General features: G+C 43.7%; 1 protein-coding gene across 1 annotated transcript in view; it reads left to right on the forward strand.

Moving 5' to 3' along the window:
- LOC127028487 (creatine kinase S-type, mitochondrial) overlaps positions 1–23,088 on the forward strand; it is a 36,002-nt gene extending 12,914 nt beyond the window's left edge. The window contains exons 5-9 of the mRNA XM_050914229.1: positions 6,186–6,271; positions 12,293–12,416; positions 14,986–15,120; positions 15,462–15,587; positions 22,869–23,088. Of these exons, the coding sequence (XP_050770186.1) occupies positions 6,186–6,271; positions 12,293–12,416; positions 14,986–15,120; positions 15,462–15,587; positions 22,869–22,988 (591 nt within the window). The 3' untranslated portion in view covers positions 22,989–23,088. The remainder of the gene's footprint in view (positions 1–6,185; positions 6,272–12,292; positions 12,417–14,985; positions 15,121–15,461; positions 15,588–22,868) is intronic.
- The last annotated feature ends 1,996 nt before the right edge of the window (positions 23,089–25,084 follow it).

Consider the following 25,084-nt stretch of genomic DNA (forward strand, 5'->3'; position numbering starts at 1 on the left):
CACCCTCATAGGGCATTTGCCAGCATCCATGAGTCAGTAGAGAGATATAGTACTGGCCACTTTTCTCATTCAGTAATCTCTAGGGCCAGTTGGATGGCTTTCACTTCTGCCAACTGACTCGACTCACCTTCTCCTTCGACGGCTTCTATGACTTGTTCTGTGGGACTCCACACAGCAGCTTTCCACCTCTGGAAGCCACCGTGCTGCTGGAAAGCTATGACCTAGTTGCCATTACTCAAACTTGGTGGGACGAATCCCATGACTGGAGTGCGGTATCGATGGCTACAAGCTTTTCAGAAGGGACAGGCGAGGAAGGAGGGGCGGAGGGGTTGCCCTCTATGTCAGGAAATGGATAGATTGTGAAGAGCTGTCTCTGAAGAATAGCCACGAGCAGGTTGAAAGCTTATGGGTAAGAATTAGAGACCGAGGCAACAAAGGGAACCTTGTGGTTGGTGTTTACTACAGGCTGCCCGATCAAGGGGAGCCTATTGACGAAGTCTTCTTACTCCAGCTCCAGGAGGCATCGTGCTCGCAGGCTCTCATCCGGCTGGGGGACTTCAACCACCCCGACATCTGCTGGAGAAGTAGCATGGGGAGCTGCAGGCAATCCAGGAGACTCCTAGAGAGCATTGAGGACAACTTCTGAGGCCAGGTAATAGACAGCCCTACCAGAGGGGATGCGATACTGGACCTGATGGTCACCAACGCAAGTGAGCTAATCGGTGACGTCAAGATTGGAGGCAGCCTGGGCTGCAGTGAACCTGCACTGGTGGAGTTCGCAGTCCTGAGGGATATGGGACAGGCGAAGAGTAAAGTCAGGGCCCTGAATTTTAGGAAAGCAAACTTCCAGCTGTTCAAGGAGTTAGTCAATGGGACCCCCTGGGAAACTGCCCTCAGGGACAAGGGAGCGGAACAGAGCTGGCAGATCTTTAAGGATGCTTTCCATAGAGTGCAAGAGCTCTCGATCCCTAAGTGTAAGAAATCAGGAAAGGAAGGCAAGAGACTGGCATGGATGAGTCAAGACCTGCTGGTCAAACTAAAGGGCAAGAAGGAAATGCACAGGCAGTGGAAGCAGGGACAGGTATCCTGGGAAGAGTACAGGGACGTTGCCCGGTTGTGTAGGGATGGGGTCAGGAAGGCCAAGGCATGGCTTGAGCTGAACGTGGCAAGGGATGCAAAGAATAATAAGAAGGGCTTCTATAGGTATGTCAGCCAGAAAAGGAAGGTCAAAGAAAGCGTACCCCCCCGATGAACATGACTCACAAACTGGTAACAACGGACGAGGAGAAGGCTGAGGTACTCAACAACTTTTTTGCCTCAGTCTTCACTGGCAACCTCTCTTCCCACACCTCTCGAGTGGATGGACCGCAAGGCAGGAACTGGGGGAGCAAAGTCCCTCCCACTGTAAGAGAAGATCAGGTTCGAGACCACCTGAGGAACCTGAACATACACAAGTCCATGGGACCTGACGAGATGCATCCCAGAGTCCTGAGGGAACTGGCAGATGTAGTTGCCAAGCCACTCTCCATGATATTTGAAAAGTCATGGCAGCCAGGCAAAGTCCCCAGTGACTGGAAAAGGGGAAACATTGCACCCATTTATAAAAAGGGTAGAAAGGAGGACCCTGGGAACTACCGACCTGTCAGCCTCACCTCTGTGCCTGGGCAGATCATGGAACAGATCCTCCTAGAAGCTATGCTAAGGCACATGGACGACAGGGAGGGGATTTGAGACAGCCAGCATGGCTTCACCAAGGACAAGTCTTGCCTGACCGACCTAGTGGCCTTCTACGATGGAGTGACTACATCAGTGGACAAGAGAAGAGCTACGGATGTCATCTATCTGGATGACTTCTGTAAGGCCTTTGACACGGTCCCCCACAACATCCTTCTCTCTAAATTGGAGAGATATGGATTTGATGGATGGACTGTTCGGAGGATGGTCGCATCCAGAGGGTAGTGGTCAACAGCTCAATGTCCAGATGGAGATCAGTGACAAGTGGTGTCCTTCAGGGGTCTGTGTTAGGACCAGTCCTGTTTAATATCTTCATCAACGACATAGACAGTGGGATCGAGTGCACCCTCAGGAAGTTTGCAGATGACACCAAGCTGAGTGGTGCGGTTGACACGCCTGAGGGATGGGATGTCATCCAGAGGGACCTGGACAGGCTTAAGAAGTGGGCCCGTGTGAACCTCATGAGGTTCAACAAGGCCAAGTGCAAGGTCCTGCACCTGGGTCAGGGCAAACCCGGTATCTATACAGGCTGGGGGATGAAGGGATTGAGAGCAGCCCTGCGGAGAAGGACTTGGGGGTACTGGTGGATGAAAAACTGGACATGAGCCAGCAATGTGCACTCGCAGCCCAGAAAGCCAACCGTATCCTGGGCTGCATCAAAAGAAGCGTGGCCAGCAGGTCGAGGGAGGTGATTCTGCCCCTCTGCTCTGCTCTGGTGAGACCCCACCTGGAGTACTGCATCCAGCTCTGGAGTCCTCAGTACAGGAAAGACATGGACCTGTTGGAGCGGGTCCAGAGGAGGGCCACAAAAATGATCAGAGGGATGGAACACCTCTCCTCTGAAGAAAGGCTGAGAGAGTTGGGGTTGTTCAGCCTGGAGAAGAGAAGGCTCCGGGGAGACCTTATTGCGGCCTTTCAATACTTAAAGGGGGCTTATAAGAAAGATGGGGACAAACTTTTTAGCAGGGCCTGTTGCGATAGGACAAGGGGTAATGGTTTTAAAACTAAAAGAGGGTACATTCAGACTAGATATAAGGAAGAAATTTTTTACGATGAGGGTGGTGAAACGCTGGAACAGGTTGCCCAGAGAGGTTGTAGAAGCCCCATCCCTGGAAACATTCAAGGTCAGGTTGGACGGGGCTCTGAGCAACCTGATCTAGTTGAAGATGTCCCTGCTCATTGCAGGGGGGTTGGACTAGATGGCCTTTAAAGGTCCTTTCCAACCCAAACTATTCTATGGTTCTATGATGCTATGATTCTACAATGTCTCCCATACCTGTATGCTCTTTAATTGTTACCCATAAGCTCTCAGAGGTTCATCATCCATCCCCAGACAGAGCTCCATACATTCCAGTTGTTCTCTATCATAAAGGGCAACTCCCCCTCCTTGTCTTCCCATACTGTCTTTCCGAAAGAGCCTGTATTCCTCCATTGCAACACTCCAGTCTTGGTAGCCATTCCACCACGTCTCCGTGATCCCAACAGGATCATAGCCCTGCAACTGTGCACAGATCTCTAATTCCTCATGTTTATTCCCCATGCTGCATGCATTAGTGTACAGGCACTTTAGAGAGGCACCCCAGCATACTTATTTTATCAGAAAGGATTTTGGGGATTTCTCCATAACAGTGCCTTGTAGACACTTCCTTGCTTATGTGCAAATGCTGGAGGTGACCCTGCTCAAGTCCCATTCTTTTTGTTTTGTGATCCTTTTCTGTCACATCACCCCAGGCCCCCCTCCTTGTCTTCCTTGCCTCTTCGTTATTGCTAACAGCAATTTACTCTTCTTTATTGATAATAGCTCCTGCCTGACTCCCCCTTAGGCATGGCTGGGGAAACTTTACTGGTTTACTCTTGCAGCTTCAGATATGACCTTCTGCTTCAGCCAGCTTGGCTCTGAGTTGGTGGATTGCCTGGATGCAAGCTGGTAGCTCTGCAATACATCCAGTACTGACACCATGTCCATTTACTGTCATTTATTTTTATCTTTGGCTTTCTTTGGTATACATGTTTTTCTGCATAGCTAAGGAAGATAATCACAGCATAAACCCAGTAGTTAATAGCCTGTCAATATTTTTAGCATGATGGCAAATTGTCCAGATTCTATATTTTGGCTAAATATATACTGTGCAGATCCAAAAAAATTAATTTATGTTCCACATAGGAAAGTCTCTGTCAAATCAAATATATATGGCTATTGCCACCTCTTTGGCCAAATTATAAAGTCAGTTCAGGACTCTTTTTTGGTTATTTCCTTGAGAAAAGATTCATATTTTCTATATTAATAACAATTTAAACTAGTAGTATTACATATTACATTGAGATAAATATTACATATTTTCTGTATTCTAGACTGTCAGGGTGGAGGTTTTTTACTATAATTTTTTTATGTCAAAACTACACTAATTTTAATTTCTCCAAAATGGTTGTAGCAAACTGCATCCAGGTCAACTTTTCCCAGTCCCATAACTGTGTTTAAGGACTTGAAGGATCGGGTCCATAACAATAGTTTTCATTGTCACACAGATAGGAACACAAGGATTTTCATCATGGATTTTGTTGCATCATCTCATTTTTCAGTTCCTGCAGAGGCATGTTTGAGAGGATCAAAGTTTCCAAGTGTTTTCATGGCAAAACTGGACAACAGTCAACTATTTTGAAAATCCATAACAGGGATTCATATTGAGACTTTTAAAAATGCAAAAATCTAGAAGATTGTTTCAAAAAAAAGCTTGAATGTGCATGTTAAATATCCAAAGGAATGGCTGTACCTTGTTAGCTATATTCATAGCGCATTAATCCATAACATCAACCAAAAGGGAGCTGATGAAATAACATAACTATTTATAACCTTGCAACTAGGCGTCACACTCTGGATTAACCAGGAGTTAAGAATTTATGTAAGATCAGTAACTTTTTTCATTGAATGTACTTGGCAATATGATTATTGACAAGATACTGATTACCTATCTTAGGTTTTATTTCATTGCCTTCTTCAGCAGTAGAGAGCTCTTCAAAAAGCACAGGTCAAAATAAGAGCACTGAGAACATAATTCCTTCATGGTTTACTGGTTAAGTTCTTTGGGAAGTGGAATAGGCTTCGCTGATTCAGCATTTTGCCTTGTTTTGTTTGTTTTCACAGTAATGCAAATTTATGAAAATCAGGACATTGAATGTTGCAACCTCAGATTCCATCTTTAACTCATATCATTGCTTACTTCCTTCAGTATTTTAGGATCTCAAACCTCTAAGATGTCAGGCTTTCTGCCAACCATTAATAAGCACCATTTGATTTCTGTAAACTCAAATCAGTGAGAGTTGAATAGCATTCACAGGAGGCATTCAGTAGTTTGCATATTTGGGCCATAGGCATGTAAGGGAAACTAATAGTACTCAGCTGATTTCTTGCAAAAGGAAGATTTTTTCTCTGAAACAAAAATGTAGAGTGGAGCAAATAGAGGAAATAAATGTTGTGTCCCTATGATGAGCAGAGAGAACTCTCTCATTTTTTTCTGTATGGTTGGTGTTCGGACTGCATCATGCCCATCACAGGGCATTCAAAGATGAAGGCCTAAATTTCTCAATTGAGGGGGAAAAAAGGTAAAGCTTATCAACTTGTCTACCTTGTCATATTTATTCTGGATAGCTTGCCTCCCTATTCTCAATTAAATCCTAAGAAAAAACCCACAACATTTGATATGACAGCATTTGAGGAATTAAGAACTAATAATTTTTCGGCACACACATGAAAATCAATACTTATTTGCTTGGGAAAAAAACAGCCAAGTGAAAACAAAATTATTTGGAATGTGGCAAGTCTGTGGCACACCAAGTGATACATTTATTAAATCAGAAATTGAATCTCTGATTCCTCACTGAATTGAGGAACAGAACAAGTCTGTGATTCCAAAAGATCAAGCTTAGCACCGATTTAATTCCTACCTTGATTCATGCTCAAAATAAACTGCTACATCTCTATGCTGGAGAAATCTCTTTTCAGATCTAGCATTGGATATTTTGCTGTCTTTAAGGACTCATTGCCTTCTCCTACCCTGAAATTTGTCTGTATGCAGATGTGCATTTCTGGTTATAGTGGTTAAGTCCCTCCACAATCCCCTCTGTTGTGTGTATGTGGTATTAGGTCCCCACCTCCACTTCCTCTCTACAAGTCAAAAATGTTTTTTGGCAAAACTTAAGTCATATTACCAGTGTCAGTGAGAATCTGCAGGAACCTGCCCTCTAAGAAAGTCACCTGAGTAAAGTGCTTTTAGTTTTCAGTCAGGAAGGAACCAGGTTCACAAGCCATGCTATGTGATTTACTTGTGTTGATTACCTTCATATTAAATGCATAAGACAGTGTTATACTGCTTCCCTGAATAAATTTCAATTTTGTTTTGTTTTTTCTCTTTCTCTGTTTGTTTCTCTCTCTCTGGTCCCATTTTGGTGTCCAGGATCATTTTCTCTTTGATAAGCCAGTGTCCCCTTTGCTAACATGTGCTGGGATGGCACGTGACTGGCCAGATGCCAGAGGAATCTGGTATGTTGTGTGACACGTAGAAGCTTGTGTCATGTTTAAAAGACCGTATTACAAGTCTCCTTGTTTGTCCTAACCCCACAGTCACTCTGCACTGATACTCACAGCATGTTCAGTTTGTTTTTTAATTTTTTTTGCAATGTTTTAAATGATTAATTTAAAAAAAAATTAAAAATTTAAGACCTTTATATTCACATAGGCAAAGACGCAGCAAAAATGGAAGAGTTATTGAAACCACGGAAGTGCCTGAGAACAGTCACATAGGAATTAAGGCTTCGCCCCCAATAAAGGTGGCAGGATCAATAGCTCAACTGAAGTGCATCTACACCAATGCACGCAGCATGGGCAACAAAAAGGAGGAGCTGGAAGCCATTGTGCAGCTGGAAAACTATGACATAGTTGCCATCACGGAAACGTGGTGGGATGACTCGCACAACTGGACTGCTGCAATGGATGGCTATAAACTCTTCAGAAGGGATAGGCAAGGAAAGGGAGGCGGTGGGGTAGCCTTGTATGTTAGGGAGTGTTTTGACTGTCTAGAGCTTGATGATGGTGATGAAAGGGTTGAGTGTTTATGGGTAAGAATCAGGGGAAAGGCCAACAATGCAGATATCATGGTGGTCTTCATCCAACCAGGATGAAGAGGCAGATGAAATATTCTATAAGCAGCTGGGAGAAGTCTCACAATCACTAGCCCTTGTTCTCATGGGGGACTTCAACTTACCAGATGTCTGCTGGAAATACAATACAGCGGAGAGGAAACAGTCTAGGAGGTTCCTGGAGTGTGTGGAAGGTAACTTCCTGACACAGCTGGTGAGTGAGCCAACTAGGGAAGGCGCCCTGCTGGACCTGTTGTTTGTGAACAGAGAAGGACTTGTGGGTGATGTGATGGTTGGAGGCCGTCTTGGGCACAGTGATCATGAAATGACAGAGCTTTGGATTCTTGGAGAAGGAGGGGGGTTAGCAGAACTGCTACCTTGGACTTCTGGAGGGCAGACTTTGGCCTGTTTAGGGGCCTGATTGACAGAGTCCCTTGGGAGGCAGTCCTGAAGGGCAAAGGAGTCCAGGAAGGCTGGACATTCTTCCAGAAGGAAATCTTAAAGGCGCAGGAGCAGGCCATCCCCATGTGCTGAAAGACGAGCCGGCGGGGAAGAAGACTGGCCTGGCTGAACAGAGAGCTTTGGCTGGAACTCAGGAAAAAAAGAGAGTTTATGACCTTTGGAAGAAGGGGCAGGCAACTCAGGAGGACTACAAGGATGTCGTGAGGCTATGCAGGGAGAAAATTAGAAGGGCCAAAGCCCAACCAGAACTTAATCTGGCTACTGCCGTAAAAGACAATAAAAAATGTTTCTATAAATACATTAGCAACAAAAGGAGGGCGAAGGAGAATCTCCATCCTTTATTGGATGCGGGGGGAAACAGAGTGACAAAGGATGAGGAAAAGGCTGAGGTACTTAATGCTGCCTTTGCCTCAGTCTTTAATAGCAAGACCAGTTGTTCTCGGGGTACCCAGACCCCTGAGCTGGAAGACAGGGACGGGCAGCAGAATGAAGCCCCCATAATCCAAGGGGAAATGGTTAGCGACCTGCTACACCACTTAGACACACACAAGTCTATGGGGCCGGATGGGATCCACCCAAGGGTACTGAGGGAGCTGGCGGAAGTGCTCACCAAGCTGCTTTCCATCATTGATCAGCAGTCCTGGCTAACCGGGGAGGTCCCAGTTGACTGGAGGTTAGCAAATGTGATGCCCATCTACAAGAAGAGCCGGAAGGGGGATCTGGGGAACTACAGGCCTGTCAGCCTGACCTTGGTGCTGGGGAAGGTTATGGAGCAGCTCATCTTGAGTGCCATCACACGGCATGTACAGGACACCCAGGTGATCAGGCCCAGTCAGCATGGGTTTATGAAAGGCAGGTTCTCCTTGACTAACCTGACCTCCTTCTATGACAAGATGACCCACTTAGTGGATGAGGGAAAGGCTGTGGATGTTGTTTACCTGGACTTTAGTAAAGCCTTTGACACTTTCCCACAGCATTCTCCTGGAGAAGCTGGCTGCTCATGGCTTGGATGGGTGTACTGTTCGCTGTTTAAAAACTGGCTGGATGGCCGGGCCCAAAGAGTTCTGGTGAATGGAGTTAAAAGTTAAATCCAGTTGGCAGCTGGTCACAAGTGGTGTTCCCCAGGGCTCAGTATTGGGGCCAGTTCTATTTAATATCTTTATCAATGATCTGGATGAGGGGATCGAGTGCACCCTCAGTAAGTTTGCAGACGACACCAAGTTGGGTGGGAGTGTTGATCTGCTTGAGGGCAGAAAGTCTCTTCAGAGGGATCTGGACAGGCTGGATCGATGGACCAAGGCCAATTGTATGAGGTTCAACAAGGTTAAGTGCTGGGTCCTGCACTTGGGTCACAACAACCCCATGCAACGCTACAGGCTTGGGGAAGAGTGGCTGGAAAGCTGCCTGGCAGAAAAGGACCTGGGGGTGTTGGTCCACAGCTGGCTGAATATGAGCCAGCAGTGTGCCCAGGTGGCCAAGAAGGCCAATGGCATCCTGGCTTGTATCAGAAATAGTGTGGCCAGCAGGACTAGGGCAGTGATTGTCCCCCTGTACTCGGCACTGGTGAGGCCGCACCTTGAATACTGTGTTCAGTTTTGGGCCCCTCACTACAAGAAAGACATTGAGGTGCTGGAGTGCATCCAAAGAAGGGCAACAAAGCTGGTGAAGGGTCTAGAGAACAAGTCCCATGAGGAGCGGCTGAGGGAAGTGGGGTTGTTTAGCCTGGAGAAAAGGAGGCTCAGGGGAGACCTTATCGCTCATATACAACTACCTGAAAGGAGGTTGTAGCGAGGTGGGTGTTGGTCTCTTTTCCCAAGTAACAAGTGATAGGACGAGAGGAAACGGCCTCAAGTTGCACCAGGGGAGGTTTAGATTGGATCTTAGGAAGAATTTCTTCACCGAAAGGGTTGTCAAGCATTGGAACAGGCTGCCCAGGGAAGTGGTGGAGTCACCATCCCTGGAGGTATTTAAAAGATGTGTAGATGTGGCACTTAGGGGCATGGTTTAGTGGTGGACTTGGCAGTGTTAGGTTAACGGTTGGACTCAATCATCTTAAGGGTCTTTTCCAACCTAAACGATTCTATAATTCTATGATTCTCTATAAACAATCATTAATATCAGCAACACAATGTAGCATCATAAGCATGGCTCCTTCTATGGGTTTTTTATATCTTTTTTTCCTATTTCAAGATAAATATTTGATTTGAGAAAGAGCCAGTGAATTACCATGAAATCAGAAGAGTGAGGTTACAAATACAGCCTAAAACTGGACTGTAGCAACGCTGTCAGCTAGGAACCATTGACAATACAGTTGCAGGATATTGCACTGTAAATTCCTTCCTCTCCTCCCCACTTTTGAGAGACAGAATGTTATTTTAAATTCCCCAAGCTGAAAGTAATCCTTTCTTTCCAAATACACTGGACAAAGAGTGGAAACAGAAACAGTTAGAATAATAGAATCGTAGAATGATAGAATCATAGAACCATAGAATAGTTTGGGTTGGAAAGGACTTTTAAAGGTCATCTAGTCCAACCCCCCTGCAATGAGCAGGGACATCTTCAACTAGATCAGGTTGCTCAGAGCCCTGTCCAACCTGACCTTGAATGTTTCCAGGGATGGGGCTTCTACAACCTCTCTGGGCAACCTGTTCCAGTGTTTCACCACCCTCATCGTAAAAAATTTCTTCCTTATATCTAGTCTGAATCTACCCTCTTTTAGTTTAAAACCATTACCCCTTGTCCTATCGCAACAGGCCCTGCTAAAAAGTTTGTCCCCATCTTTCTTATAAGCCCCCTTTAAGTATTGAAAGGCCGCAATCAGGTCTCCCTGGAGCCTTCTCTTCTCCAGGCTGAACAACCCCAACTCTCTCAGCCTTTCTTCAGAGGAGAGGTGTTCCATCCCTCTGATCATTTTTGTGGCCCTCCTCTGGACCCGCTCCAACAGGTCCATGTCCTTCTTATGTTGGGGGCCCCAGAGCTGAACACACTACTCCAGGTGGGGTCTCACCAGAGCAGAGCAGAGGGGCAGAATCACCTCCCTTGACCTGCTGGCCACACTTCTTTTAATGCAGCCCAGGATACAGTTGGCTTTCTGGGCTGCGAGCACACATTGCTGGCTCATGTCCAGCTTTTCATCCACCAGTTGAATTTCCTTTTTGGTTTATGTCTGTTTGTTCTTTTATAACCTTGATATTTTTTGTGCTCGAATAGAATACTTTTAGAGAAAGGGATAATAGCCCCCAGTACAGTGCACACACACCCCCTATCACATGATGGAGGCAGCTGTGCAATGCCTAGCATCTGAATCCATCCTGGTATATTTCTAGGGATTACCAGATGTTATAATTCTGGAAAATTAGGCTAAAAGGGATTCTGAGAAGCCTTCTATCCTATCTCCTTGCCCTAGGCAGATTGAAGACTTTCAGAGAGGATGTCATAATGTGTACTCTTTTAGACAACAATTTCTTGTTAAAGAAGAGTAGGTTTTCAAATCTGGCTCACTGAAGTATTTTCCAATCACACTAACTCATTTTTTCTTTCATTCTGCCTGATATTTCACATGTAAGACAAGCCAAAATCAGTTCTGTTTTATTCAGGAGATCCCTGGATAGTATTTACATTGTTGGTGCTTTTTCTGTTTGGTTGTAAAGACAATGAACAGAATGCCTCAGATTTATCATTTTCCTAGAACAAATCTCTTCCTCAGATTTAAATAGGCACTGGGGAACTAATCAGAAGATCACTGAAATAAAAAATCCTCACAGATTTCCAACAGTCTTTTGATCAGGTTTCACAGTGCCTGCTCCCTGACAAAGCAGGTTTAACTTATCAGAATAATACTGGATATGCTTCTGAATGCGATCCAGTATTGCCATAGAACAGATTTTTTTCCTCAGTGTTGTCTCACTCTGCATTCCTTAAAGCAATGGGAAGACTCATTTAAAGGGGGAGCTGAGTTAGGCCAACATCAATCTCTTTGGAAAATCCTACCCTGAATATTTGTACGTGACTGAAAATGACATAACTGAACCTCTCTGTAACTCTAATGTCAGGCCACAGGATGTTTGCACCTGTTCGGTTTTGCATTGGCAAACTCCAAGTGTGAAAAGTGAGTTGCAGTAAAAGACAAGCTGCAAGTTAGGCTCTCAGTGAAGTTTCAAATTTCATGTGTTTCAAACTTGGTAATATTCCACTATTTGTATGAACAAGTCTTAATCTTATCAATCACCTTCTACATTCTGTAGAAAGAATGTTGTAAAAGACAGAAAAAATGGAGGAAAGCCAGGAAAAGTGACCTCAGGTTTGACCTAGCACTTTATAAACCTAGTCATGGCTGATCTGTCTGAAGCAAGAATAGATAACTTCTCTTTAGGCATTTTTATCTTGATTGACAAGCCAGCATCTTTAATGCAATGTCCAGAAGCAACATGTAGCTGTTTTCCTCAGACATATAATTTGACTGATGTGGCAATCCATTGTTACTAAGTGATATGAAGGACACTGGGATTTGATTTAGAAGACAATACAATTAAGTAAGGTCATATGGCTGGGCCCCCAGTTAGTTTTTTTCTAACTGCACAATTTTCTAAGAACAGTAAAAAACATCCCCAGTGACTGAAGATGCAGAATTTGGCTTCTCCCTTTGCCTGTTCCCTTAGCAGCTGTACCTCCCAACTGTGTTCATGTTTGAAGACATGTTCTTCATAGCTCAGCTTTGGGGCAGCATGATGTGATCAGAGAAAACTGCTCTTCTCACTGTGACCTGAGAAACCTGCATAATTCCACTGGCATGGGAGATCAAGCTGTGAAAGTAGCTCATGTCCTTAACTGTGCAGAGCAATGTTATTTTGCAGTGCTTAACCTCTTCGCAGTCCTGAAAGATTGTGATAAAACTAAGGATACTGAGAGTTATTTTTCAGGGCTTATCTTGTGCTTTAAAGCTACTCATTTTTCTCTCAACCAGGCATAACAATGACAAGACATTTCTTATCTGGATTAATGAAGAGGACCACACCAGGGTGATCTCCATGGAAAAGGGTGGCAACATGAAACGGGTGTTTGAAAGATTTTGCCGTGGTTTGAAAGAGGTAGTAACTCAATGAATTTATTATGCCTGTTTGTTTATTGTTGGGCTGTTGTCAGCACTACTTAGCATGGTTAACACTGAACTGACATCTCCAGAAGCAACAAAATAAAGTAACACCAGTTCAAATATCAATCCACATTATTGGCAGTTAAAGAAGGAAACAGACAAATTGTTAGCTGAGTTGTAGGGAAAAACAGATAAAATGTCATTTTAGCTTTTATATTATATATATAAAATAAAATATTATATAAAATATATATAAAATATTTTATATTTAGCTTCAGCACTGGCTGGCTAAAGAAATATTTCTTCTTTGCTACCTCGTGTCTGCAAGCTGTAGGAGTTCATAAATAAAGCATTTTATTTTGGAAGACTAGCTTACTGGTTCTCATCCCTGATTCTGGGAGTGGACTGGATATTGCTGAGGTTGTACACAGGACTTAGGACATAGGACTCCTGAGCTCACTGCCAACTTTGGGGACATACTGAGTTTTGTGACTAGAATACTAAGGACTGATAGCCAGGGCTCCTGGATTTTATTCTGGTCTAGCTATTCATAAAGAAAAAAAAGCTCTAATAGAATGATGTGTGGGTTAAAACAGTTTTGTCTAGACAATCCAGGTATGACAGCAAGTTGGCTCTGGGCCCAATGCAGGCCTGTGTACTGCTCTGGCAAAGTTGCTTTAACAGAGAAAAAGGATTGCCACGAGCAATACTAGCAAAAAAGGCAGAGCGGGATAGGTGATGTGTCAGAACTCTGTTCTCCACTATTCTTGTCCACATCATTCCTGGATGGATTGCCATAGAATCATAGAATCATAGAATCATTTAGGTTGGAAAAGACCTTTAAGATCATCGAGTCCAAGCGTAAACCTAACACTGCCAAGTCCACCACTAAATCATGTCCCTAAGCACCACATCTACACATCTTTTAAATCCCAGAGGTTAAGTTATGTAAGGTTGAAACTGGGTTCAAATTGTCTCCAAGACTGTAAGAATACTCAGGCTGCATAAAACAATTATTTCTCCCCATTGGGGTCCTTAACATGCTCAATTCATCTGCACTGTAGAGGAACAGTGTTTATATCCATCATACTGCTTTTGTTCCTTGGAACACTTGCTTCATTCCTCTCACTCTGGTAAAACAACTTTCACTCCAGCTTCTCTGGCTTTCTAGAGACTCCCCTGTCTCAGGGAATCCCCAACTGCTGTAGAGCTTATACAACTGTGCACTCCCATATCACTTCAAAGCCACCAGCACAGGCCCTGGCCTGAAAAAAAACAAGGCAAAGTAGGGAGAGCAGGGAACTATAATCTCTGATTGTGGAAGTGGTCCCTGAAAACCAGAAGAAGGTAAGTTCAGAGCATCTCTAAGAAATTTTGAGTATGTAGTGAGTTTGGGAACATGGAAAACCAAAAGTGCCTAATGGATGCTTCTTTGGCATCTGGGTGGTTCACTGGGATCTGGTATGCTTCTCAGGCATACCCATGAGACTGAATAATGTACAGGATTGTGGCCTAAGTGACATAGCTTGTGGATGTTGTTTCCAGGTTTGCCTCTGCTACTGTGCTTAGCTCTTGTTCAACAGAAGTGGACCTGTGGATCTTGCCATGAGAAGTGGTCAGATAGCTTTGGGAACTGTGACCAGAGCAGGTGTCTGAGGCAGGAAATCAGGTCTAGTTTCTTACCAGCAATTTCTGTGTCCTCACACAATATAGAAATGATGTCAGGAGAGTCCATTATTTTGTATCCTTCTGCAGAATGGAATTACTTGCCTATATTGCAGAGATCTTGTGAACCTGAGCTGGCATATGTATCTGATTCTCTTCTGACAGTGAATTTACTGAACTGAAATTGTATTGGGATCACAGAAATAAGTCTCGGAAGTGTAGTTGAGTGGACAGATTAGTGGCTTATTCAAAGGTCAATAGACCTTTGTGATATTTCTGAGGATAATGATTTCAGTCTCCTTTGTAATTGGGTTTTAGAACTACTAATGAAAAGCATTATATAGAATCTATGTAGTCTTTTTATAGTGGAAGCGGGGCTGTGAAATTTAAGCATTTAGAAATCAAGTGTCCTTCACCTAGCATCATGGAATCACCTTGAAAATGATATAAAACTAGGCTTTGGCTCCTTTTGTTTGCTCCACAGTGTTTGAGATGTTTGGGCTTGTGCTTTGCAACCTTGCTCTAAAAGCACCAAGGCTAGAAAATCATTTATATTCTAGGTAAAAGCCATAATTATTATGTAAACATATGGCTTCATGGGCTAAGGCCATGTGATAAAGTGCCAAAGAGCCTTCAATTTAGCGGTAGTGAGAAAGTGATGAAGGAACCCTTGTAATATTCACTGGGGAACTTGGTGCCTGAGGAATGCAAAGGTTCACACCAGAGCCAAACCAGACTCTACTTGGATATATATTTATGTACCTCCATTGGTGAATAGCGAAGTTCATCATCAACATAGATACAAGGTGAAAAGAATTTCAGCTATAAACAAGTGTCAGAAGATGAGACATTTGTATGCAGCTCTTTCTTTTTCCTTTCTCTTTTTTTTGCCTTCATAGGTTGAAAGATTAATTAAAGAACGAGGCTGGGAGTTCATGTGGAATGAACGTCTTGGATACGTTCTGACTTGTCCTTCTAACCTGGGAACTGGTTTACGTGCTGGAGTCCACGTTAAGCTGCCAAAGCTTAGCAAGGTACATAAGTTGTTTAAAAGGCAAGTGACATAAATCAGGTCTTCATCTGATTTATAAAGGACCAAATAAAAAATTACAGTTTACAGCAATTGGATGTTTGCATGATGTGCAACAACTAGGTCCCAGGCATAATGTATGACTAATTGAGCATACTTTTATTCTGCAAATTATTGTATTTGTTATGGAAATTAATCTACTCAGCAGACAGCCACCAAGACAGACTATAATCCAAAGACAGAGGAAACTGTCTCTGCCTGTCTTTCTGGAGATGCTATTAGATCATGGATAATAACAATAAGCAAGGCAAAAGGCAATATGCACAAACCTATTTCTTCTGTTAGGATCCCAGGTTTCCAAAAATCCTGGAGAACCTGAGGCTACAGAAGCGTGGCACTGGTGGAGTGGACACAGCAGCTGTAGCAGATGTGTATGATATCTCCAACCTGGACCGCATGGGTCGATCAGAGGTAACCTGTTGTTGTGGTTTAACCCCAGTCAGCAGCCAAGCACCATGCAGCTGCTCCCTCACTCCCCGCCCCACCCCCCTGCTCCTGGTGGTATGGGGAGGAGAATCGGGAAAGAAGGCAGAACTCGTGGGTTGAGATAAGGACAGTTTAACAGAACTAACAATAATAATAATGAAATATAATAATAATAATAATACTAAAGAAAAGGAATATAACAAAAAAAAGGAGAGGGAAAAAAAAAACCAAACAAAACCCAGTGATGCACAATGCAATTGCTCACCACCCGCTGATCGATGCCAGAGCCGCGATCCGCTCCTCCCGGCCAACTCCCCCCTGTTTATATACTGGGCATGGTGTTCCATGGTATGGAATACCCCTTTGGCTAGTTCAGGTCAGCTGCCCCGGCTATGCTCCCTCCCAGCTTCTTGCACACCTGCTTGCTGGCAGAGCATGGGAGACTGAAAAGTCCTTGGCTTAAGATAAGCACTACTTAGCAACAACTAAAACATCAGAGTGTTATCAACATTATTCTCACACTAAATCCAAAACACAGCACTGTACCAGCTACTAAGAAGAGAGTTAACTCTGTCCCAGCCGAAATCAGGACACCTGTTTGGTTTTTTCCTTGCTTTTAAACTCAGATCTGCACTGATATAAGTCAGTTTCCCTCCATTTGGGTTTACTCTGATTTTAGAGTCACTTTTTAGAGCTATGGCAGTTTTTTCTCCTGATGAATTTGATCCAACGGAAAGGCTTACACAACGAAAAATTACTACTGCGTTTGCAGTGTTTAACAAATATGACAATGAAAAAAAAACCCTGAGCAAGTTCCATAAATGTGACTTGTTTACACCATGTGCTGAGGCTTTTTGTTGCAACTGTGCAAGTACTGGAAACATTTGGCTGTGGTAACAGAATTCCCTTGGGATGATGTTTCTCAGCATCACAGCAGGAACTCTTATACCTGAATATCTGCTGGAGTACACAGCTATGAGCTAGGTGTCCAGGTTCTCTCTACAGTTCTGGACATGAGTTAGGTATCTAAGAATGGGGTTCACTGAAGTTGTACACTGGGAACAGAGCTAAGTACTGTACATTAGGCAGGTACATATTGTACCCAGTGCAAAAAGCTGAGGAAAGAAGCAGGATTTGAGGACTAACCCACCCAGGGAATCAGGCACTGAAATCAAGACTGGATTAACATGCAGTTTTCCTTTTAGGATTCACAGTCATGCTCTTTCTCTACTGTATTGGGTCTGGCTGGGATGGAGTTAACTTTCCCCATAGCAGCCCTCATAGTGCTGTGCTTTGTATTTGTAGCTAGAAAGGTGTTGATAACACACCAGTGTTTTGGCTACTGCTGAGCAGTGCTCCCACAGCATCAAGGCTGTCTCTCCAACCCCCCTGCCCCAAAGGCCAGTAGGCTGGGGGTGGGCAAGAGATTGGGAGGGGACATAGCCAGGACAGCTGACCCAAACTGACCGAAGGGGTATTCCATACTATATGATGTTGTGCTCAGCAATAAAAGCTAAGAGAAAGGAGGAGGAGGGGGGGCATTTGTTATTAAGGCGTTTGTCTTCCGGAGCAACCACTATGCGTACTGAGGCCCTACTTCCCAGGAAGTGGCTGGACATCGCCTGCTGATGGGAAGTAGAGAATAATTTTTTTTTGTTTCCTTTGCTTCCATGCGTGGCCTTTGCTTTTCTTTATTAAACTTCCTATATCTCAATCCACGAGTTTTTCATCTTATTGTCTCCCCCTTGTCCTGCTGAGGAGAGGGAGTGATAGAGCAGCTTGGTGGGCACCTGGCAGCCAGCCAAGGTCAACCCACCACATCTACAGTTAGACAGAAGGACTAGGCCAGTCCTTTCACACCAAAATAATGGAGGAGGATGAGTTGGTGCCATCTTACCATGTCCAATGTCACACTAAGCACAGGATGCAAGAGAGCTGGGTTTAAATCAGTCCTCTGCCTTCTGTAGAGCAGAGATTTGAATTGTCATGTCTGAGCCCTCCCTGTTGGGCTGTAGGCTAAGATGAAATGGGTTAGTCTCAGACTCTTCTTTTGAAGCTGTTTCAGTTTGAATGGATATTCACTGAGCCAGAAAGAGAGTGGAAATGACCCTACAGTCTGGTGGTGTCCCCTTAGTGTCGGGTGACTGAAGGTGAAGTTGCTCTCCCCTGAAGACTCAGGTCCCAGACCTCTTTCCAGTTTAATATTTCAGTATTTTATAAAGCAGAACAGCTCCAAAGAGCAAATCTACAGGTGAATGGGGGAAAAACCAGCAGTGTGAAATAGTTGTAGCCCACTTCCATTAGCTCTACCTGAGCCAAGTCCTCACTCCAAGTCATATACTAAATCCTGTAGCACATCTATACAGCTTCCCTTTCCTCACTGAGATCAGGGCTGTGTTCATCCTTGGACATGTCAAGAACAACTGAGATAAAAATTAACCTTGCAAGACGCTGTAAGCCCAGTGATTCAAGCACTTTTCTAGTAGATAGGAAATATAGGTTCAAATCTTCTGTCAAACGTGTCTTTCACTTCCCACGTGAGTGCTCTAACCTCTCAGTTATGGTCAATTGGGCAGGCCCTAGTGGGATAGATGTCTCTTGAGGACTCTTACTCCACTGGACTCTACTAACAATACAAAACAGGGTTTGGTCTCAGATGCCAACCTGCTTGTATGGGTCAGGATTTGAAAGGCTGCCTGCCTGCATAGCAGCAAAATTTTAATTACCTTGAGGACTGCTGCAAGTTAAAACTCCATTGCAAAATAGAGTGTACTGTCAAGGTATATTTATACAGACCAGCATAGCACTGAGAGGCTTTAGCAGCTTAGGTATGTATGCAGTTTGGTCCTATTACTGCAGCACAGCACCTGAGTTCAGACTGATTCTTGCCAGGATTTCATAACACAAATAGAACCCTGGGCTAATGCACTTAGACTGCAACTAGATTAAAACTGGTTCACATCCATCCTTTCTTGCTCACCCTGCATTTTCTGCCTATGGGACAGAGCAAATTCAGGTCTTTTGTCCTTTCTTATTTGGACATCCTCTTAAATGTCTTCACAGCCAAGGTGTATTTGGACAGGGGTTTGGAGAATTTAAATTTTGGATTTTGATGCCTATGCTGGCAAGTAGGTAACTAACTTCCTTTGGATCTAGCCCTAAATATATAGGCATTTCTTAATATCTGAAACATCACCATGTGTGCTTTATACTAAAACTAATAATATAAAAAGGATTACATGGCATGATTAATTAATGAGTTCTACTGACAGATGACTTGAACCTATAAATTTTGCTTATATGAAGACCTCCACTGAAGTCAGTGGTGCCTCATATAGTGAGGATTCAAAGAATTAAGCCAATAGATAAGATACAATCCCTACCTTGTAGATTTTTAAATCTAAATAGGACAAGACAAACTCAAAGGGATAGAATTGTTTATTATTGGACATATTTTTTCAGTATATAATAAAATAAATTCCATTATGTGGTAAATGTGTTTACAGAACTGAATTGTATTCCTAAAGGCACAAGATAAAATTGTTTGCATTTTTCCTTTGTTTCAGTTACTGGTCAATGCAAACTTAATATGAAATTATTTTTCTCCTGGAGGCTGCAAATTCAGACCTCTGATTTCCCAACACAGCTGGTCTGTAAAAGACAGTAAAATAAACTGCTAAGCCACTGAATGCTTTATAGTAAAAACAAATCCCTTGAAAAGAAGTCACTGTCACAATAGAAAGACAATAGGATTTAGTCTTTGCGTTAAGTTTTAACAAACCAGTCATTAAAGATTGCTAATGAATCATTTCATGAAGATTAAGAAAAATCAGTAATATAGCTTGCTGGCTACTGTGAAGCTAACAATGCCATGGGGTCTGGAGTCCTAGCATGTCACTGCCTGTGGAGGAATTATGCTGGGGACAAGATATCTTGTATTCTTCAGTAATTTTGAAAAAGATTACAAAGATACCACTATGCTATGCAACATAGAATTGCAAATTTTGATGCTGCTCTGCGTCTGAATCCAATCCTACCAGTGCCAGTGTACATCAAGAGTGCATCAGCTGAAAATGAAGGAATTATAGATGATATAAAGCCAGCACGAGTTTAGGATGAGTCCCTCTACCTGAGAAACGTGGTTCCTGGGCTTAATAAAACAGTATCAGCAATGCCAACACTCCTGTCAGAATGAGTAGGACATCTTTCCCTGCATAAAGGCACCTGATGAATTATCATGGTAGGGAATGAGCAACTCATGATCATCTTTAGGGGAATGTATGGTGCTGCAGGTGGAGCGAGCCATGCCTTTGAAGAAGTATAAGACTGGTTTGATGAACTCTTTCAGCCAGTCAGTCAAAATGGCTGTGGCCAAAAGTTTAGTCCTGCCATCCTACCAACTCCCAGTCATGTGAAAGAACCCCTGCTTCCCTCCTACCCCACGTATCCAGCAGCATTCAGGGCTCATGGTACCACTGGATTGGGGAAATGAGTGTGTCTCTTCCCCTCCTTGCACCCCCATTCCAATTAGTTTTCAGCTGACTGTGCTCACATAAATTCTCATGCAAGCACAAGGGAGGTACAGGCTTGGGAACTGGAAACACACAGCAAGGAAGGTGAGACTGCCTCTCTTGGCAGCTGCAAGTGACCATTAAAGAGCAACTGAGCTGGCCTTCTGCTGAGAGTCCAGAAAACAGGAGGGTTAAGCACTTTTTCCTCTTCGGAATTTGTATGGACCCGAGAGGGTGTTACAATAATGACTATTCCTGAAGCTGCAGCTGGAAACACAGCTCTTGGGGGATTCCTTCCAGTGTTTGCCAGGAGAGGAGCATATGCCTTCCTGATGACAGTGGAATGTCAGCAAGCAGAGCAAGGGCCAGTTTGTGCTCTAGGGCCATTGAGAGCTGTGCTGGCAATCTGGAAAGACTGGTACAGAAAATGAGAGGGGTTAAATGCCAAACAGGGCCTATGATTTAGGTTCAGTGAGCACAGGGCAGCAGAGTAAAAAATGCAGAAGGGCAAAAAAGATGCAGTAGTAAGAAATTGTGAAGGAATGCTGAGGGAGAAACTTCTGTATCAGAACCCTGGGATTCACAGCTATGCTGCAACTCCTTTACAAGAGGTAGATTAGGTAGGTGCATATGTGGAGCCCAAACAAAGACTGTAGTAAATTGGAAAATGAATATAAAAACATTCCATGTGGTCTGGTATTTGATACAGGCAAGACTGTGCAGCTGAATGTGTCACTGTCAAGTTCTTTAGAAAGTTCGAAAAGTCACTTTGTTTTTGTTCTGGCTAATAATATTTATAATCCTCAAACCCCCAAAAGAGAAGTATTGTCTGCTGAAGAAGTGTCAGAGTCTTTAGTTGTACTTACGCATGATTGATGGTATCTTTGTTCACTCTTTTTTTGCCTATGATATTCGGATAGTTAATATTAATTGCCAGAGAGTCAGGATGACATTTTTCTGGTTGTTATAATTTTGATTTAAGCCTGGGGAGAGAAAGGAACAAGGAAGGCCTGCTTTTGCTTAAATTCTTTTGTATATGTAGCATTCTGAGGGCTCCTGTACAGGGGGCTATTTTGGTTTTTTAACCATAAACTGAACAGATTACTGATCCTTTTCTTTTTGGCTTCCTTGTCTTTTTGTAGTAAATGTTTACATATTCTATATCTAATCTCAAATATTCATGGGTTTTAATTGTTATGCCCAAGGATGCACAGTCTTCAGTAAGCCTGCTCAGCTGACCATATCCCTGTATTACTTTCATGAGGCTATGTTGCCTGTGGCTCTGATTCTTCAAGATATTTAAACAAATGCTTAAATGTGTTGCTAGATCAACTCACATATTTAAAGGTTTATATTTCAGCAAGTGTTTAAATGCCTGGATGAACTGAGGCCTTTAAAGGTTAGCCTGTGGTTGCCTATTTTATTAGTTAGTTTACACAGTGAGCAAACAATGCTCTTTAATATTTCTGTATCAAAATGAAAATCTGAAAAACATTGTTCAGGTGAAGTAGGATTATTAGACACACAGTATCATGATAGCAAAAGAATTTTCCCTCTTGTTAATTTTGATGGGTCCCTGTTAAAAAACCATTGTTTTCTCATAGAAGAACATAATTTTTGCTTTTTCAGAAACACACAAAGAACTATATGGCTTTAAACTTAAATAGCACAAAACTACAGTAGTATCTTAATATCATAGAATAAGTTTTAGTTTCTACAGTTGATGATGTACAGAACACGTAAGAATAGATTATCCTCTGCAATTCACTGGTGTCCATTTGGATGCAGTGCATTCTTTCTTCTACAGTACTGACTGTATGTATATTGAATAAAGCTGTTGTGTTTCACAGAATATAGGAAAACAACAGACTAAAACATCAAGAAGTAAGCACATATGTACAGATTCTTTAGGCATGCTAAACAGTAAGGGAGGGCTTTGCATGATTCTTCGAATCATTTCAGTACTACTCATATCTCTCATTCCTATCCATCAAGAAAATACAACTCCCCCCTTTCTACAGAAGAAAGACAAAGTGCCAGTAGTCTCTGCAGTCATTTGCCAAATGTCAGACCAATGTTCAATAGCTTTTAAGCCCAAAGACATTTGGATAAAGGCATTAATCCAAACCTCACAAGATGCTGTTGGCAAAATACCAGAGCCTCTTTACTTACACTGGCATTTGTTGCTTCAGAGAGAACTGCCTGGTGACTCCGAACATCCATGGCACTGCCTTTTCAGTTTCTTTGTCCTAATATGTGAATGCTGAGAACACAGCAGATGGGAACCCATGGCTGTGCCAGGCTGTAGTTCTCAGCAAATGTCTGGGGAGGATCTTGTACCCTCAGAGTGGTCACATTTGAAATAGGTGTCTAAACTCATGTCTAAACATTTTATTTAAGCACTTCTGTTTGTTTGTTTGTTTGTTTGTTTGTTTATATAGGGATATGTGTAGGAGCAGAATTTGGTGGAAATACCTTTAGGGGCCTATTTGAAAATTTCTATTGTCAGAAGGCCAAACTCAGCACGAACAGGAGAAGGGGTAGGGAGAAGGGAATTACTATGGGCTTCCACTGGACCAGTGCATGACCCATACTCCCTGTGCCACAGCATGTGTGTTCTCTATGCCAAGGTCTCTATGGCCCTCCTTGGGTCCGGCTTTACTTGCTGTCTTTGCCATACAAGCCAATTTTTTCCTTCCTCTATTAACAGCGTTACCTAAATCTTTTATTATTATTGTTTTTCTTGTTGTTGTAGGTAGAACTAGTTCAGATTGTCATTGATGGGGTCAACTATCTAGTTGACTGTGAGAAGAAACTGGAAAGAGGTCAAGACATTAAAGTACCACCACCGTTACCTCAGTTTGGCAGGAAGTGATCTTGTGGCTGATGACTGTTAATGATGGTAAATATGGCTACCATTTTGACAGAAAGGCACCTCTGTATATCTCTGTATAAATACCTTGTGTAATAAAACACTGCCTGATACCTAACGTCTATCTAGATGCCTGGTTGCACTGACAGAAACTAGTCTTAGTGAAGCTTTAGTAGGACAACCACTTTGTAGGGACTGCTTCCCTTCTCCCTTTGTCATCTCAGCAAGCTTTACCTAGGCTTTGAACCTTTCTTTCTTGGCTGGTGATAAGGAAAGTATTACTTGAATAATGCAAAAAGCACAAATCCTTAATTCTAGCCTGTATGTGCACTTATGGCCATATTTACGCTGTCTTCTATGAGCACCTGATTTTTATTCACAGAAGCACTTCTCTCAAGTGACTGTCCAGACAGCCAAAATCTGTCAGTCTGAAGGTCAGGTGCTGCAAAGTGCTCATTACTTTTTCAGCATTCAACACCATGGTAAGTTCAATAGTAGGCAGCTCAAGAGTAGGCAGCTGCAAATGGCTTCAGTCTCTGAAGTCCGCCACTAGACCTGTCATCTGGAACCCATTGGTGTATCTGTATGGGAGCTGTCTCTTCTCTGTCCAGGACTGGTTTGCAGACAAACTTCTTTACTATGTCATCCCAAACCCTCAGACTTTCTTAGTCCTGGAGAGTTCACCAGGTCACTTCTCAGGTGTTTTCCTCAGGCACCACCTCTGGCCTGTGGCCTTAGGCTGCAGCAAGCTGGACCAAAAATCAGCAGTAACAAATATCAGTTTGCTGATATTCTGTATCCAACAGAAACCTGCCCAGCATGGCCTATTCCAGTCTTTTACTGCAGCTTTCAGGTCCCAGGTAATGGGGACCAGGCTCCAGCACTAGTCATCCAAGCGCCTAGGATGTATTGCCACCCTGAGTAAAATCTTCTCAGTGCTCACCGCTATTCCATGTGGTGAGCAGCTTGGAAAAATAGCAGACAGTTACAGTCCCTTTGCTTCTCTTTTGCATATTGAAACATATTCAGTGTTTCACAGTAACCTTTCAAAACACCAGTTTTTCTGCGAAGAAAAAAATCAAAACATGCTCTGGTGAATATGCTGTCTGTGTTGCTGTTGAGCTGGGAGTAGTATCTGTAAGGGTATGTAGAAGAAGAGGGTATCTGTTCATGTATTGGGTTTGTGTGGCAAGGTTTTGGTAGTGGGGGGAGCTACAGAGGTGGCTTCTGTGAGAAGATGCCAGAAGCTTCCCCTATGTCCGATAGAGCCAATGCCAGCCGGCTGCAAGACAGACCCGCCGCTGGCCAAAGCTGAGCCAATCAGCGACAGTGGTAGTGCTTCTGTGATAACATATTTAAGAAGGGGGAAAAAGTTGCTGTGCAACAGCAGCCGGATCGAGGAGTGAGAATATGTGAGAGAAAGAACTCTGCAGACACCAAGGTCAGGGAAGAAGAAGGGGGAGGAGGTGCTCCAGGTGCCGGAGCAGAGATTCCCCTGCAGCCCGTGGTGAAGACCATGGTGAGGCAGGCTGTCCCCCTGCAGCCCATGGAGGTCCATGGTGGAGCAGATATCCACCTGCAGCCCATGGAGGACCCCACACCGGAGCAGGTGGATGCCTGAAGGAGGCTGTGGGCTGTGACCCCGTGGAGAGCCCGTGCTGGAGCAGGCTCCTGGCAGGACCTGTGGACCCCATGGGGGACCCACGCTGGAGCAGTCTGTTCCTGAAGGACTGCACCCTGTGGAAAGGACCCATGCTGGAGCAGTTCATGAAGAACTGCAGCCCAGGGGAAGGACCCACGTTGGAGAAGTTCATGGAGGACTGTCTCCTGTGGGAGGGACCCCATGCTGGAGCAGGGGAAGAGTGTGAGGAGGAAGGAGCAGCAGAGACAATGTGATGAACAGACCGCAACCCCCATTCCCTGTCCCCCTGTGCCACTCGGGGGGAGGAGGTAGAGAAATCAGGAGTGAAGTTGAGCCCGGGAAGAAGGGAGGGGTGGGGAGAAGGTGTTTTAAGATTTGTTTTTATTTGTCATTATCCTACTCTGACCTTTGGCAATAAATTTAAATTAATTTCCCCAAGTCGAGTCTGTTTTGCCCC

This window comes from Gymnogyps californianus, unplaced genomic scaffold (assembly GCF_018139145.2).
Source record: "Gymnogyps californianus isolate 813 unplaced genomic scaffold, ASM1813914v2 HiC_scaffold_33, whole genome shotgun sequence".
Lineage (NCBI taxonomy): Eukaryota > Metazoa > Chordata > Aves > Accipitriformes > Cathartidae > Gymnogyps > Gymnogyps californianus.